The 16,199-nt window shown below is 39.0% G+C and overlaps 1 protein-coding gene across 2 annotated transcripts in view; it reads left to right on the top strand.

The window, feature by feature from the left end:
- The window catches only part of SIPA1L2 (signal induced proliferation associated 1 like 2), a 100,301-nt gene that overhangs the window by 20,710 nt on the left and 63,392 nt on the right, over window positions 1–16,199 (top strand). For both annotated transcript variants that reach the window (XM_036495152.2, XM_004578534.4), the window contains exons 4-6: window positions 3,117–3,291; window positions 6,847–6,950; window positions 14,989–15,146. In XM_036495152.2, the coding sequence (XP_036351045.2) occupies window positions 3,117–3,291; window positions 6,847–6,950; window positions 14,989–15,146 (437 nt within the window). The remainder of the gene's footprint in view (window positions 1–3,116; window positions 3,292–6,846; window positions 6,951–14,988; window positions 15,147–16,199) is intronic.

The following is a 16,199-nucleotide window of genomic DNA, read 5'->3' as shown; positions in this document are numbered from 1 at the left end:
GGAATGGAGAAGAAGGTGTCGGGACTGATCTACGTAATCCAGGATTCAAACAGGCTTGATGAGAATAGCAATCGTTTGTATTTTGTAGAGCAGTGGGTGCAAAGAACTTCCCACTCACTGTAGCATCTCTTTGTCCGCTTGTGTTTCTGAGTTGCTGGTTGCCCCTTTAAAATGCGTTACTCACTGCACATCAGGTGCTGGGTGAGATGTTTGTTCCCCTGAGGCTACTCTAAAAAATTCCATAATTGGTGCATTATATTTTATTTATATTTATAAATATATATAGTTATACATCTATTATTTATTATTACAGATATGTATTCATTTGTATATGTTTATTAAAATATTTTATATATAAATACATTTTATGTTTATATTTGAATGTATTTTTCTTATAAATATATAATATGTTTATGAATTAGATTTAAATATATTTTATATATTTATGTAGATATTTTATATATTTCTATATATACATTTTTATATGTGTTATATATATTTTTTAGTGAAATCACAGTCCTTGGTAATGAATAAGCTACAGTTCTGTTTATTCTAAGTCACTGGACTGTTCTCTCTCATACCTTCTATTCTTGTGGGCAGACTGATTGCAGAGACATGACTGGCAAGTACCCACGGGCAGTAAACTTCTGTCATGCCATGTCCATAGCAGGTTGTTTCATAGGAACCAGAGTCTGGCAGGTCTCATGGGACACCTGGGGATTTTAGAGTTGGCTTTAGCCCACATCCTGATTCCCATGGGTCTAGGGACTTTTTGGATGGAAACACAAGTCCTGTTCACAGTTGGGATCTATACACAGGCTGCCTTTTCTCAGACTGGAAGGAGACAGATAGGAAATTCATAGACCATGAGTCAACAAAGGGGTCTCATTGGGCTTTTAATCCTCAGCTACTTGAAATTTTTTTTTTTTTTTTTTGGCCTGAGAAAGAGTTCATCCACAAAATTAGAAAAATTCGCCCACTTCAGTGAGGGCTTTATTGAAGCCGCATGAAAACATACCATATCCAAATCCTGTGTCTCTGGACAGCACTGCTCCAGGCCTATTCCCCCAAGGAACTGGTTGCAGGAAGAGGAGGTGGTTTCCAGAGGAGATACTGGAACAGACTGGGGCAGGAAAGGGTTGATTGGTTGCAGCAGTGGTACTCAGATGAGGTGGCATTGACACTTCTCTGAGTCAGGCACCAGGTAACAAAGAGAGAATGGGCCAACAAGGGAAAGCAGCCACGGAGACAGAGTGACTTCCAGAATGAAGGTCGTAAATAGTATTCTTTGTCCGTGCAGAGGAAACAGTGAGCTCCGAAAAGTAAAGACATTGATTCTGTGTATTAGCCCTAAGATTTGCCAGTATCTATGGGGGATTCTCATTAAAGCAAGGTCTGTAAAACTGGGAGTTGAAATCTGTTCTAATAGCAAAAGGAAAATTAACTGAGAATATGAAATATTATACAATATCAAAATGGAAAGAATTCATTCTGAGACCATAGCATAGACATGATACAGATTCCAACAGTTACAAACATCACCAACATCTGTGTAATAATGGGTAACAGTAAGTATTCCCCTGATGCTAAGATCTTGAAATGTGCCCTGAGTCACTCAGAAGTGAATAATATTTATAGTGAAATAATGTTACAGTCTTTATTTTTTACGATGATAGTTAGTTTACAGTAAATGTGTTACCTCATTGATTTGGATAATTGAAGTGGTCAGAAACATTTATTCCTTGTCTCAGGATGAATGGAAGCTTTTTTTATTTACAGAAGAAAATTCATAGCATCAAAATAAAGTCTCTTGGACACACCTTATCGTGTTTCCACACTTAAGGTGGGACTCATCATCTTATCCTGTGTGATTGAGGAGCCCAAGGTTTTGATGGGGATTGAAGCCCAGGTCCTTTGGGCAGTGCCTTGACATTTAACAATTCTCCTTCAGGTAGCTGATTACAAACAGGTGATACTTTCTTTTATATTCTCCCATAGCACCTAGCCAAATGGGTGTTTCCTGCAATCTGCTGAGATCACCCTGTAGGCGTCTCCTGCTTTTCTTGAGTTGTTTGTTGTCATTAGGTAATGATACAGATGAGACTGCTTTCATCACTTTTCTGCTCAGGGGAAATAAGTATCATTTTGCCTTATTTTGCTGCTGTAGTCAGCTATGAATTTTGATTAAAGGCTATATTTTACAGCTCACTGCCAACAGTGAACAGTGCTGTGGGTTGATGTCTGTAGGGAATCAGTGATGTCCGAGAATGGGTCTGTCTGTGAGGCTCAGATTGCTGGGGGGAAGATTCACAACTCTGATTGCATGAGTGTGAAGTAGTTCCTCTTTGGAGAAATAAGTGAGCTATAAAAATGGATCCTGCTTCCCCCTGGCCCTGGGAAGTTGTGTGGCTTCCCTCATGACATTGACTGAGAGAAAAGAAATCTTAAGTTGCTATTACAATTCTTTGTGGTATATCGTATAATTAACAGATGTATTCCTTTTCACAGTTGTCGAAATCTAAGAAATAATTGTACTTGTGTAAGTGAAGTTTCTTTGGGGAGAAGCATTTTTCTCTGTATCCACTTATATCACAACTTTTGTTGGGATTATTTCCTTAAACCCAGGTCTTGATTTGATTTTTTTCTTCTTACAGTGTTGCATATTTCCATAAATATTCAAATAAAGAAGGAAAGGTTATTAGAAACCAGAGAGAAAAAACTTAAAATTTCATGCCCTTTTCTCCTTTCCAGCTTAGTAGATAGGATTGATTACTCTGTGAGTATGTACGAACCGTATTTGCACTTGTGTTTTCAAGCAGATACTTCAAAGTAACAGTCTATTCCTCTTGGATATCGCCCAAATCCCATGTGTCAACGGCCATCCTTTTGTTTCTTAGGCTCCCTGATATTTCTCCAATTTTATCTTGGGCTGTTGGTTTAGGGTATGTTTGTAGCACTATGTACAAGGATAGATGTGTATTTTGCTTATTTGCTTATGGGAATTGTTATGTGCTTTCCTGAGAACAGAACTTGAAGGTTGTATAATTGTAATTTTACCAGAAGTTGGCTTGTCTGATACACTTTGCCAAGTAATTACATTTCTCCTGCAATTTCAGCTGAGTTTTCAGCACAAAATTGGGATCCTTTATTGCAAAGCAGGCCAGAGCACAGAGGAAGAGATGTATAACAATGAAACAGCGGGACCAGCTTTTGAAGAATTCCTTGATCTTCTGGGCCAGCGTGTACGGCTGAAAGGATTCAGTAAATACCGAGCTCAGCTAGACAATAAAAGTAAGCTTCATGTTTGTGTGTGCACCAGTTTAATTCCCCCAAGGTAGGCAGAATGCATAAATCTAAGTGAGTGAGCATTTGCCCTCCTGTTCTTGACCCCAGAAATAGCCTAGCCAGCTTATTTGGGATCGAATTTAGATTTTCTCAGATGAGCAAAGGAAGCACATTTCTCAAGAGGTGTGTGCTTCACATCAGAAGCTCCAAAGGTCACTTCTTTTTCCTTTGTTACATTGCCAGAGACTCCCCAGTGTTTCATGGAGAATCTTTGAATATTTTCTTCTTTCTCTTAGCGTCACCTTTTCTATGACACCCTTGGTGCAGTAATACCAAGGACAAGCACTGCATTCCTTTTGAAGAGACAAAATGTTAACACTATTATTCATTCCATGTTTTGGGGCTTATTTTGTTCATGTTTAGAAGGCACTTGGGGAGTTGGAACAATGATTTTAAAATGTGTTCATCCTGTTTTTTAGAAACCTCTGCTGCTTCCCTTTGAATATGGCATCTTAGCTCTGGTGTGCTAGATTGAACAATTTAAAGCATGGGCTCCTATGATATGTACTTTTCCACATTTTCTTTGTACAATCATATTCTGAGTCTTCATTAGTTGCATGTATTTTATCTTTGCATTTATGCTGCTGTGTAGTTATTTTTGGGACTTAAAATGCCAGGCAGCATTTTATGTATTTTGGAGATTTCTGCTAATTTTTATTGGAAAGTCAGTTATACAGAAAGGAGGAGAAACAGGAAGATCCTCCATCCACTGAGTCACTTGCTAAGTAGTTACAACAGCCAAAGCTAAGCTGGTCTGAAGCCAGGGACCAGGAGCTTTCTCTGGGTCTCCCACATCGAGTACACGGTCCCAAGGCTTTGGGCTGTCTTCTACTGCTTTCCCAGGTCATAAGCAGAAAGCTGAATGGCAAGCAGGTATTAGAACTGGTGCCTATATGGAGTCCCAGTACTTGCAAGAAGAGAACTTCGGTTACTAGGCTGCCATGCTGGACCTGAGATTTCTGCTTATTATCAATGGTTAATTGAATACCGTTTTAATGAAAAGTATTGAACTAATGATTGTAAACTTAGAGAACCTGAGATATCATCAGGCCTACTCCTGGGAGCAGTGGAAGTTCTCTCTGTGGGAACATCGGGGTATGGCGGAGCTTGTATTGAAATCAGGTGCCTGGATGCCCTATGAGTCTGCAGGTCCTGGCCTTACCATCTGCTGCTCTTGGACCCATCACTGCTACTGAATCTCAATGAAGGAGATGCTTGTGGTCAACGTTATTTTCTATCTCCTTTTGAAAGATGTGGGATAGATCTTAAGACTTGATCATGAGGTTAATTCATGCATGAGCCCTTCAATCACACATGCCAGAGCTGGAGTTTGACTTCCACGTTGTGTATTGCTTATGCCTTGGGTATGTAAACATAAGGATAGTATTCATGGGACCCACAATATGAATTTCAGGAAGGCCAGGAAGACCTTTTTCTGGTTTATTTCAGTTTTTTTTTTCAAGCCTCCTTTCCTGCAAACCCTGTCCACCTGGTAGTGATGCCTTTGTGCTGCTCTTAGGGACCTCCTTCCAGGTCCTAAGGAAGGAGGTCCTTCAGTGAGTTGGATTAAGAAAACATTTGCAAAATGTCTGATGTGTACAGTCTGTGAAACCACAGCATAGATGATCCAAGTATTTCCCTATGTATAAAATTGGCATCAACTTTGAATTTTTATGACTCAGGAGATGTCCTTAATATATTACAGATAAAGTACTAAGCGCCTTAGCTTACAGGGACAAGAAAATAAGACTAGATTTTAATATATTTACTCTAGTAGTCAACAAATCTTTAATTGTATGAGCAAGGCATTCTGTACAATGCTGAGAAGCCAGACATTCCTTTAGCAGAGAGGAGATATTATGAATGAAGTGTGCTGGACTGATCATATTCAAAATGTATCTTTTAATAAAAGGGACAAATAAAATCTTCCTTTTCATATTCAAAAGAATTGGGTTCTATGTTTAGACTCTTCCTACCCATAGGACATTGGTCAAACCTGGACCTCAGGTTCCTCCAAAGAAAAAGCCCAGGGTCATTAGATTAGACTATTTGGGATGTCACTTCCAGTTGTAAGTTGGATGATTTCTCTCTTGAGTTGCTAACCTACTGTGCTCACCAGAGCAGAATATGGCTCTCCAGCCTGGGTACCATTGTTGGTTTAAATGCACAGAACGATAAAACCCATGGCTCCAAGCTCTCTTGGAATACAAATATTTAGAGCAGAAACCTGAGCGAGTCTTGTCCGCTTACCTTCTCCACTACTCTGCTGGTATTTAAACTAAAAACTTAGAGAATATTTAATTCTAAAAATTCAATTTTCGGCACTGATTGGATTAAATAGATTATGATGCACGTTTCTGAAAGTGATTAACCTTCCCCAAATATATTGTTTGTTCTTTCTTTGCAATTTCCTGAGTCTGAAACTTACTATCTAAATATTTTTTAGTGTATTTAAAATGAAAATATTTGCCTTTGGATTAAAAAGATTGGCACAAGGTGATAATTTAAAAGTTTCTTAATAAATGCAGTCAAATAGATTATATTAACTAGCACAGTTTCTTGTTGTTTAAAAGTGAAAAAAAACTATAGAGCTCAAGAACAGAGAATACAATCATGCATTCCGTTTATGTCTTACTTTCTACATAGATTTTTGTCTACATTTGTCCATATGCAAAGTAGTTCACAACTTTATCCCAGAATTGCTATTTAGGTTTTTTGTAGTTACTGAGTTGGGCTAGTGTTTGAAACATTCAAGCTCAGGTCATCTCACTGATAATACAGGTTGATTTTAAGTTTGCAAAGAATCATTCTGCTTATCAAAAGAAAAATAACTTGATGATTAACAAAGGTTCACAGTCCAATTTTTGTTACCATATGTGTCCGTGTATAAAACTCTCGGGTCACATTCATTCTCTTTAATTTACATAACATCACTACTTCATTTTCTGGTAAAAAGAAATTTTTAGAAGAGCAGTTTTTTTCTCATTTCCATATTCAATTAACCCTGTTTCATTTTTCCGAGTTTGGGAAGAACAAGTACCCAAGAATAAGTAAAAATTAACTATAAGCTTATATATATAAAACAAGGTAGCCAGCAAGCTTGCCAATTAGTCATACCCTTTGGGTAATTGAATGCAGATCTGCCCCAGCTCTGTCCTCTGCTGTGTTCTCATGGCAAGAGCACCTTGCCCTCAGTGGGTCATCTAAATCTGTACCATGGGGGTGAGAACAAAGAAGAAAAGAGAGCACAAATACTGCATTCCATAAAAATCAGGTGGGGGAAAGCAAACAAGGGAAAATGAGGTGTCCAGGCCCTGTGGAGAGCTGGGGTGGTGAGAGCAGAGGGGATGTCAAGGAACTTGTTCACTCCTGCGTATGGGTTTTCTGAGTTTTTCTCCCTCACTTGCTTTGATATTTGTGGGCATAGCCTTTTTAAGTGTTAGAATTTGATTATCTGTGTATGGTTGCCTAACTTTTTGTGTGTGTGATGAATATTTTCAGCTGATTCCACAGGAACTCATTCCCTGTACACCACATACAAAGACTATGAGCTCATGTTCCACGTGTCCACTTTGCTTCCCTACATGCCCAACAACAGACAGCAGGTAAGTCAGCTGGCCTCTCCCTTTCATAGTAAGGGCAGAATTCTGTGGATATTTGGTGCAGATAATTTTTGCAAAGTATCAACAGTTTTGTCTTGATTAGTCTTAGTAATCTTTGAGTATTCTAGGATTTGAAAGTATTTGAACTTTAAATGGAGTATTATTGCACTTTTTTTTTCTTATAGAACTTGGCTATTCTCTACATTTACCTTTGTTAATGACTAGACAAAATATTCAGAGAAAACTTTGTCAACCCTGTTAATTACAAAAAAGCAATTATGTTGACCTGATAGGTTCCTACATGTAGGAAGTAAATAATTTAGTTTTAGAAAATAACTGTTTAACCTTGCTTCTAGGGCTATTTTCAGCTTTTCTTCCTTATCTAGTTCTCATTACTTTACTGGGATTTATTGGCAAAAATCTATTGATCATTTTGGGGGGAGAAATATCATGCTTTGAGTGCAACTAATAAGAATTAAAATTTGAGGAATGAAACATCAAAGTGGTTTTACACTTTTTGGTATAACTAAAATGCAATAAATGTTTTTGAAGTGATTGTTATAGAAATTATAGCTTTTTTTCCCTTGTGCTGGAAATATTTGAAATGTCTTGTGTATGAGCTAAAAGCTCTAAGAACATGGACTGCTGGGGCTTCTGAAGATTCCTTTACAGAGGATCAGTCACTTAGGACAGTCTCCAGACAGATCATAACATGATATAACTCTAGGGGCCTGAGTGAGTTAAATCTACATCCTAGAAAAATTGGTTCTGATGTTGCTGAACTATGACTTTGCTCTCAATATATCAAAACATCAAGGACTACATAGGAATTACTCAATAGGTATTGGCCCAAGGAATGAAACTTGGTTTTAAACTTAAAGATTATTTTTTATTTTTTAAAAAAGTAAAATCTTATGAATTTCATGAAGCTTTACATTTTGTTTGCCAAAGAAAAAACCAGTGCCTTATCTCTCTTTGTCCATCACTAGCTATCATAAGCATCAGAGTGTCAAAGCAGGGCCTGATTCCCAAGGCATCTCACATTAGGGACAACAGTTCTTTCCTCATGGCAATGGCCAGCTGGACTTTCTCATCATTTTCTATTAACCTAATCTCTTTCTTTCTCCCAAATTTTCATAACATTTTCTAGCTAATCACCATTCTTACCATTGCCTTCAGAAAAGTCTATCTCTAGATTATGCATCCGTATGTTTTCATGAGCTCAAGTTACAATCACTCCATCACAGATACCTATTTATGCATGTTTTAACCTAAAGAATTTTTAGCTCTTAAAAAATGCATTTGGAATAATGTCAGACTGATTCATTGGGTATTAAGAAGCTTAATTTAGCCCAGTACAGTTGTCCAGCAGATCCCTGTGAATCATTCAGTAATTAAATTCTGTGGGAGTTGTTGCTCCGAAAACTGACAGGGCTTACTCAGGCCAAGAAAATCTGTCTGTGCTTTAGCAGAGCTAGAGCCAGTGCCGACTGACCCAAGTCATCTAGTATTCCAACCACAAAGCTCTTCCAATGCCCTAATTACTTGAGTCATTGGACTCCAAGGTGCATTGGCCCCCAGTGCTTCCCAGGTGGCACTCAACAGAGTATAGCTCACAGCTAGCCTCGCTGTCCTCTTTCATTGTATATACTTGAAGTCTGTGGGCTTTGGGATTCTCTGCCCTTAACTTGATTTCACTGAAGCTGTCCTTACAAATTCTGGAGAACAGGAAGCCAGAGTGTAGATGGGAGTGGAAAGTAAGCAGAGATGATTCTGTTTTATACTTTTAACTGGAGCGAAAAAGGAAAACCCCTGAAATATGAGGCAGCAGATTACAAACTCTATAGCTTAAAGGCCTGTATAGTTCTTTTTCATTTGTTGCTAACCAGAGTGAAAATTCATGGTACTAAGCTAGAGGAACCACATGCTTAAGGAGATGTTTTTCTGTGATTTACAGTCGTTTTTGTCTCCAGGTGAATGGGCTTGTATCTGTTTGTTATCTGTTTATATCTGATTATATCTGTTTTCCTAACTGAGGGGTCTCCATGCCACCTAGAGCAATATCCAGAACCTGACAAGCAGTCAGTCAACAAATATAGAATCAAGAGTGAAACAATAAATTAACCTGTTTTAGGTAATGGTATATGAAGATTAGGTGACTTACACCATGTAAAGTACCTAAAGTGGCATCAGGTACACAGTGTACTTACTGTGTTTACAGGTTTATAATTCATTGCATATGATGCTCTAGTTTGTGGATGATCTCTTCTGAAAAAGCTAAGACCTGAATGGTTAAGAAAGTAAGAGATCAAATTTATCAAAAATTTCAGAATTTTGCTTTGAAATTTAGGGAACTATTTTTTGCTGGTTGTGAGTTGTCAGAATGTTCTCTTTGCTATTAAACAGTGCTTCCCAGATTTGTTGTGGTTGATTTCTCTTTTATCTCTCACCACCCCGCCCATAGTTTCTGCTCATATCAAGGGCAGAAATGTGTGAAATTACCAGCCAGGCTCACAAGTGCCGTGTGAGGCAGCAGCAGAACTCTTTTGGAGTTAGCAGCCTGTTCATGGATTGTGCCTTGAACTCATTAGCACCAAAATGTTTGTGGCTATTTAACTGGTCCAGACTCATCCACATTAGATGAAATTTCTTGTGTTCCTTCTTGTAGTAAATCAAGTTGAAGGCTGGTTCTAAGATGTATTAAGTCGTTAGAGAGGTCACCAAAGTTATACAAGAGTTTAATCTTTGGAGTGTTTCTTCTCTACAAGAAAATGTAGCCAGACTGAGGGAATTGTAAGAATCTCCGCCCTTAGAGTGTTTACTCTCCAAGCAATGTCCTGCAGCTGCTTCTGGGCATGTGGGGCAGCGTATCTGTGCTTCCCCAGGTTCGCTTTTCCTGTGTGCTTCCCTGAAGAAACCATGATTAAGACATCCCACAGTGCCATCAATGGAAAGGATTTGGCCTGTTAGCTTTAGGCTTCACTTTGGCATAGACACTGATTTTGCCACCAGCTGTGTGAAGCAGGTAGAAGCAGCTCGTCACCAACACAGAGAGATCTTTCCCTAAGAACATGCATCAAGTTCTCCAGACCAACCTAAGTTTCTGAGATTGAAAATGAAGGATACTGGTCCACCCTAACCCTGCCGTATTGGGTTTGTACACTTCCTTGTGTCCGCGTTGATACTGTCAGGGAGCTATTTAAATACCGGAGCAGTCTGCCTCACGTGTCCCGTTCGAACAACTCCTGTCTTCACTTGGCTTCAGCTATGAATACTACTGTGAAGGATTTGGGAAGGATAAAATGCTTACTCATCTTTCCATGATTAGTTTTGTTCCCAGACCCTGAGTACAAATGAAACAAAATAATAAGGGTTGCTGCTTAGAATTAGAGTTGGTATAAGGATGTACTGTTGTGACAATATGGGGGAAGTCAGTTGGGGGTAGGAATTAGGGGGAAGGGAAGCCCAGACTATACAGAATTGTATAGTAAAATTCAAATTTTTAAATAAAAAATAAAAAAAGAATTGGTATAAAGAAACTACTTAGGTTCTATGACCCTGTTTGCATCTTCAGCTTGCTATGAAATCATTTTAAAAAAAGCAAAACAAACAAAAACCACTACATTCTTCAAGTATTTCGGCTTCTCCATTCTTAAAATTTTTAGCTTTGATGAATTGTTTTGTACAGTCACTCTTGCAATTGTTAATGTCCAATAATTATATGAAATGGTTTGTCAGTAGTAAATCCTGGAAACATTAGAATTAAATCATTACTGCTGGTGTAAACTCCTGAGAATAAAGTGTGTGTGTGGCACAAAACTGGATCCATGGCTCCACAGGAGGAAAAGCCAGCCCTTCCTGGGAAGGGGAGAAGTTTCCAAGGAGGGGGTTAGCAAAGACAAAGTGCTTTGGACAGGGACAGGTGAGCCTTTTGGAGGGACAAGGTGATGTCCAAAGGAGTGGAGAGGTGGGGAGCAGCCAGGTTGAAGATCTAACCTAGTTCAACTTGATGCCACTTTGGCTCCCACTGTGGCTGCCAGACAAGGGTTTGCTTTCACTTACTTTTCATCATTGCTCCAAGGTAAAACTTGTTTGTCAAACCCTGAAGTATGTTTAAGGAATTAAGACTAAACCCCAAGATTGCCATTAGGTCGAACTGTATGCTTTTACTATGGAGTTTGGCAGACTCACATTTTCATTTTGCTTGTCACAACACGAGCTTATTTCTGTTTCACAGCTTGAATCAAGTGTTAGAAATTTAGTAGAATTGACTATGTAAATCTTTCAAATACTTGTACAATATTTATCACTTCACTGTTGAGTGGAGACATTAAGTCGGTTCTCTTGGCAGCGCTGAAAAAGCATTAGTGGCTTTTTCTTTTGTCTAGAAAGAAGCTAACCCCAGAAGATGCCATTCCTTTTACTCCTAAAACAAACACTGTCTTCCTGTTCTGCGGGTATGCACTGGTCTGTGGTTTGTCCTCTTTATTCCCTTCCATTTGATTATATAGAATTTCAATGGCTGGTTTGAAATAAGCACAAATGAAATTCTAAAGAAAACATTTACCTTAGAGAAGGCCAACAAATTGCTTAAGTAATTGTATATTTACCATACTTTATAAAAATGAATAATAAACAAAGTCAGGCATCCTATTTACGGACAGGATCTATTTGTCTTAATTTATCCTCTTTGGGTTTTATCCTTTGTTATGTTTTTAAACATTTGTTTATTTATTTAAAAGAGTGCAAGACAGGAGAGAAACACGCAAAGATGTGTTCCATCTATCTGCTGGTTTACTCCCCAGATGACCACAGTAGCCAGGGCTGTGCCAGGCTGAAGCCAGGAGCCAGGAACTTTATCCATGTCTCCCAAAAGGGTAGCACGGAGCTGCATTGGAAGTGCAGTGGCAAGGACAAGAGCCAGTGCCCATATGAGATGCTGGTGTCAGAGGCAATAGCTTTACCAACCATGCCACAATGGCAGCCCTGATTTTATTTTTGTTCATGAATCTTTGTTTTACCGCCCCCCCCCACACACACACCAGATGCACTTCGAATGTTTTTCCACCAAGTACATATGTGACCTTGGGTGAATTTACTAGCCTTCCAAAAACATTTTTTTGGCACATTTTCCAAAGCTAAAGAATATGCTTAGAAAAGGACAAAAGTTGCTTGGCATGTTGTCAAGGTAACCACGCTTAAAGTTTTCTTTAAATATTCCCATGGTGCATTGTAGAATTAGATCCAACATCTTCCTTCAGGAGGAAGAGAAATTGGGTAGAAAAGCTACCAAATTTTCTGTTAAAATAACAAAAGCCAGGAAGCACTAATGAGTTTGTCCCTCTGCAGTGTACTGGCTAAGAAGGCCAGCCTATGTGAGGTAGCACACTGTTGTCACTCAGAACTCACTACCTGGCCATAGCTATTATGAACATCATCTTACATGTATCAATCTTAGAAGTTCTGTGTTTCAAGGATAGTAAATATCAGCAAAAGCTACTGCGTTTTGTATTTGCAAATCCATTGAATACAGTGTTAGGCATATTTTAACATCCGATCTGTTGTTGATTTTCCCTTGTCTTACCAAAGTACCAATGAATCGTGTATTTTTGTTATTGGAGGAAAAAAGAGGAAAATACCTTTGACTAATAGAGTTTTCATTTATTTTTATACACATCTGAAGTCCTTATTTTGTTTAAGTATCTAAGGGTTTTCCAAACCAAAAATTTAAATGTAGTGACTCATTGAATCTTGTTTTGTATATATTAATATGTTTCCAAACGTCACTTAGACAGCAAGATCATTCTTGCGTTTTTGTAACTTTAACCATGGGGTTTATTTATTTATTTTTTTAAAGATTTTATTATTATTGGAAAGCCAGATATACAGAGAGGAGGAGAGACAGAGAGGAAGATCTTCCATCCGATGATTCACTCCCCAAGTGAGCCACAACAGGCCGGTGCGCGCCTATCCGATGCCGGGAACCAGGAACCTCTTCCGGGTCTCCCACGTGGGTGCAGGGTCCCAATGCATTGGGCCGTCCTCGACTGCTTTCCTAGGCCTCAATCAGGGAGCTGGATGGGAAGTGGAGCTGCCGGGATTAGAACCATATGGGATCCCGGGGCGTTCAAGGTGAGGACTTTAGCCGCTAGGCCACGCCGCCGGGCCCAACCATGGGGTTTAAATAGAAATTTTCCAGCTCATGAATCAGCAATTTAACTGGCCCATAGAGAACTCTGAAAAAATGAACATTTCATTCCCCTTTTCCAGGCTTTTTATCATGCTAAATCACAAGTCAGAGACCTGACAATGAAATCCTTTCTCTATCTAGTTTAAAAGGTTTTAAAAGTTGAACTTAATGCCCTTTACAGTGGAATATGCACCATAGGTGCCAAATAAATTTAATGGCAAAGTTTTTGTCTTTGTTACTGCTAGTGAAGAGAGATTCATTATCTGAGATTGTCCTGTCATTCCAGTGACATCACCTACTCATGTAAGGTTCTTCTGTGTCTTAACACTGAAGGTCACAAACTTTAGAATCACAGATTACTTGCATAAATTTACTGGGTCTCTTGTATGTGGATTTATTGGCATGCATTCATAGGGAAAAAGCAATTTGACAGCACACGACATTAATATTGTATTTTTATCATTTGGCTCATTAGCTAGTGATTATTTGGTGCTGCCTTTGCACTGGGCACCACTCCCTTAGAAACTTGGAAATAAAGCTTTGAATTCAAATCCCTGCCCTCCAGAAAGTTATGACCAAGTGAACCAAGCAGCAAAAAGGGACTCATGTGTGAGAGCAATAGTTGAGGTTGGAGTGTGTGGATGGAGCACTAGGGTGGGGAGTCTTGACTAGGGTGATTCTTACAGGTGAGGGGAGGACTCTCTAGTCCTTGCTTTGCTTACAAAAAGCTTGGGGTGAAGAGGGTATTCTTGGCAGAAGGAACCCCAAAGATCAAGGCATTGTTAAAATGTTATGGCTTTGAGGGTCTTTCTTTCTTGCCAGCTCTGCACTGAGATTATACAATGTTGGCTTTTATACTTTCAATCTGCCCAGATTCTGAGTTTATGAAGTATATTTTCAAGACCAGTTTTCAGCGAATTATTTTGAATATATTACCCACCCAAGCAACAGTCTTCCGTTTGGGGGTTTTCTTTGCCCATGATACAAGGCAAGGTCCTCCATTTTCACAGTGTAGGATTTTGGAGCAAATCCATACCCTCTCATGTCTGATGCATGAGCCTATACCAAAAAATTTCTCCAAGTGCTTTGAGCTGTAACATGCTGTTACTTTAGGGATAAAATGAGAAGGATCTGGATAAGATTAAAAGGAAGAATACATGCTGAATTTTTAAGATTTTTAAATTTAGTTTTATTTGATGATCAGGGTGGGAAGGATCAAGGATCAGGAGATAGTGGGTGAGACCATTGTTTACACATTTTCCTTTTCTTCTTGTATATGGGGGAAAGTAGGATACAAGAGGAAGAACCCTGTGCAGCCTCCCAACTACTACACTACCCAGGGGATGGGGAACTGTCACTTGATGTCACCACAGGGTCCCCATTGTGGAGCATTTTCTGAGGGTTCTGCTCATGTGGTTTTGAAAATGTGGAGATGGTGCTGATATCGCTGTTCCAAGGATGAGGAAATCTTTCCAAGGTCGATTGGCTGTCATAATCTACCTCTGAGTCTCCCTTGGCCCTGAAATTTGCTGTCAAGCTTCACTGGGGTAGTTGATCAATTTGTTCTGCCATCCGTCCTCAGCAAACCAGTGAGTGCTACCACCCAGCCCAGCTCTGCCCAACATGTTTGACCCTCACGTACACAAGTTGAATTTTAAAGTAGAAGAAATATTAAGATTTCTCTTTCCCTGGGTCTTTTGGACACAGCTCATTTTGATTTTCTTGCTTAGAAGCACTGTTAAAGAATGACTCAACTTTTCTAAATAAATCACATGAAGTGGAAGCGGAGGGGATTGTGTATATTTACTTGCTTGTTTTTAATTGTGTGTGTGTTCACTTTCTTGACCACAGCTTCTGAGAAAAAGGCACATAGGAAATGATATCGTCACCATCGTCTTCCAGGAACCTGGGGCACTTCCATTTACTCCAAAAAGCATCCGGTCTCACTTTCAGCATGTTTTTGTCATTGTCAAAGTGCACAATCCATGTACTGAGAATGTGTGTTATAGGTGAGTCCGTAGTCCTTGATACATCCTCCCAAAGACGGTCAACAGAGCAGTTTTTCCCAAGGGTTTTTTGGTTGTTTTCTCCAGCCTCACAATTCTCTCATCATGTTGTCCTCTATTGGTAAGCTATTCTCTAAGAGTCACCTTCCTCCTGTTTTGCCCCTTCGGAGAAGTGAAAGACCTATGCAGTTCAAAATCATAGTGGTCTCTACTGGAAGAATTAATATATTGCTTTAGTAATGTCCCTGAGCTAAGTAGGGTGTTGGGAGTGCATAGAAACCACCATAATTTGGATGACATTTTGAAGTGAATTAAATATTTTTGAACATACTTCTTTGACAGCCAGTGTTATATTTTTCAAATCAACACAAAGCACAATGATTACTCTAAACTCAGCATTTTAAAATTCACACATTTAAAAAGTCATGCGAGCTGCAACTTCCCTGTCAAAATTACTGGTTGCCAAACTTATACCTGTTTCTTCAGCTGCACTTTTTGATATTTAGAATGTTTAAATTTCTGTGAAGTAGATTTTGTAGATTGTCCTGTGTTCACTGCCTTTGTGAAGTGGTATATCATTGTACAATTTCTGTGTGTAAACTGAATGCTTGGGCTTTCAATACATTGTTCATATAAAGCAATAAATATCAATATTATGTAAAAAAAAAACCAACAAAGTGGTGGTGGTGGTGTAACACACACTTTTCCTGCTTAAACACCGCATCTAGCCGGAATTAGTAGCTTAGATGATACCAAGCTCTGGGTCAGATTGTATGCCTGTTAAAATTCCTCTTTCGAATGAAGTGTTATGGCAAACAAAAACAAAGAGAGAGAGAGACTTCATTTCATCAGAGGTCTTAGATATGCTCACTGCCACAGGTCTGTTGAAGTGATGAGCTGAAATTGGTTAGGGTGACTTCAAAAGACAGTGAATGTGCCTTAGAATCCCAACACTGTTGCTGAGGGGATCTACTTTCAGGCTTCACTTCTGCACACAGATTCTGCCACTCAAAGATCATACAGTGTGGGGTATTGCCAAGAGAGTGGGCCTTTGAC

The sequence above is a fragment of the Ochotona princeps genome, chromosome 10, assembly GCF_030435755.1.
Source record: "Ochotona princeps isolate mOchPri1 chromosome 10, mOchPri1.hap1, whole genome shotgun sequence".
In the NCBI taxonomy this organism is placed as follows: domain Eukaryota; kingdom Metazoa; phylum Chordata; class Mammalia; order Lagomorpha; family Ochotonidae; genus Ochotona; species Ochotona princeps.
This window is presented reverse-complemented; position numbering and strand designations above follow the sequence as displayed.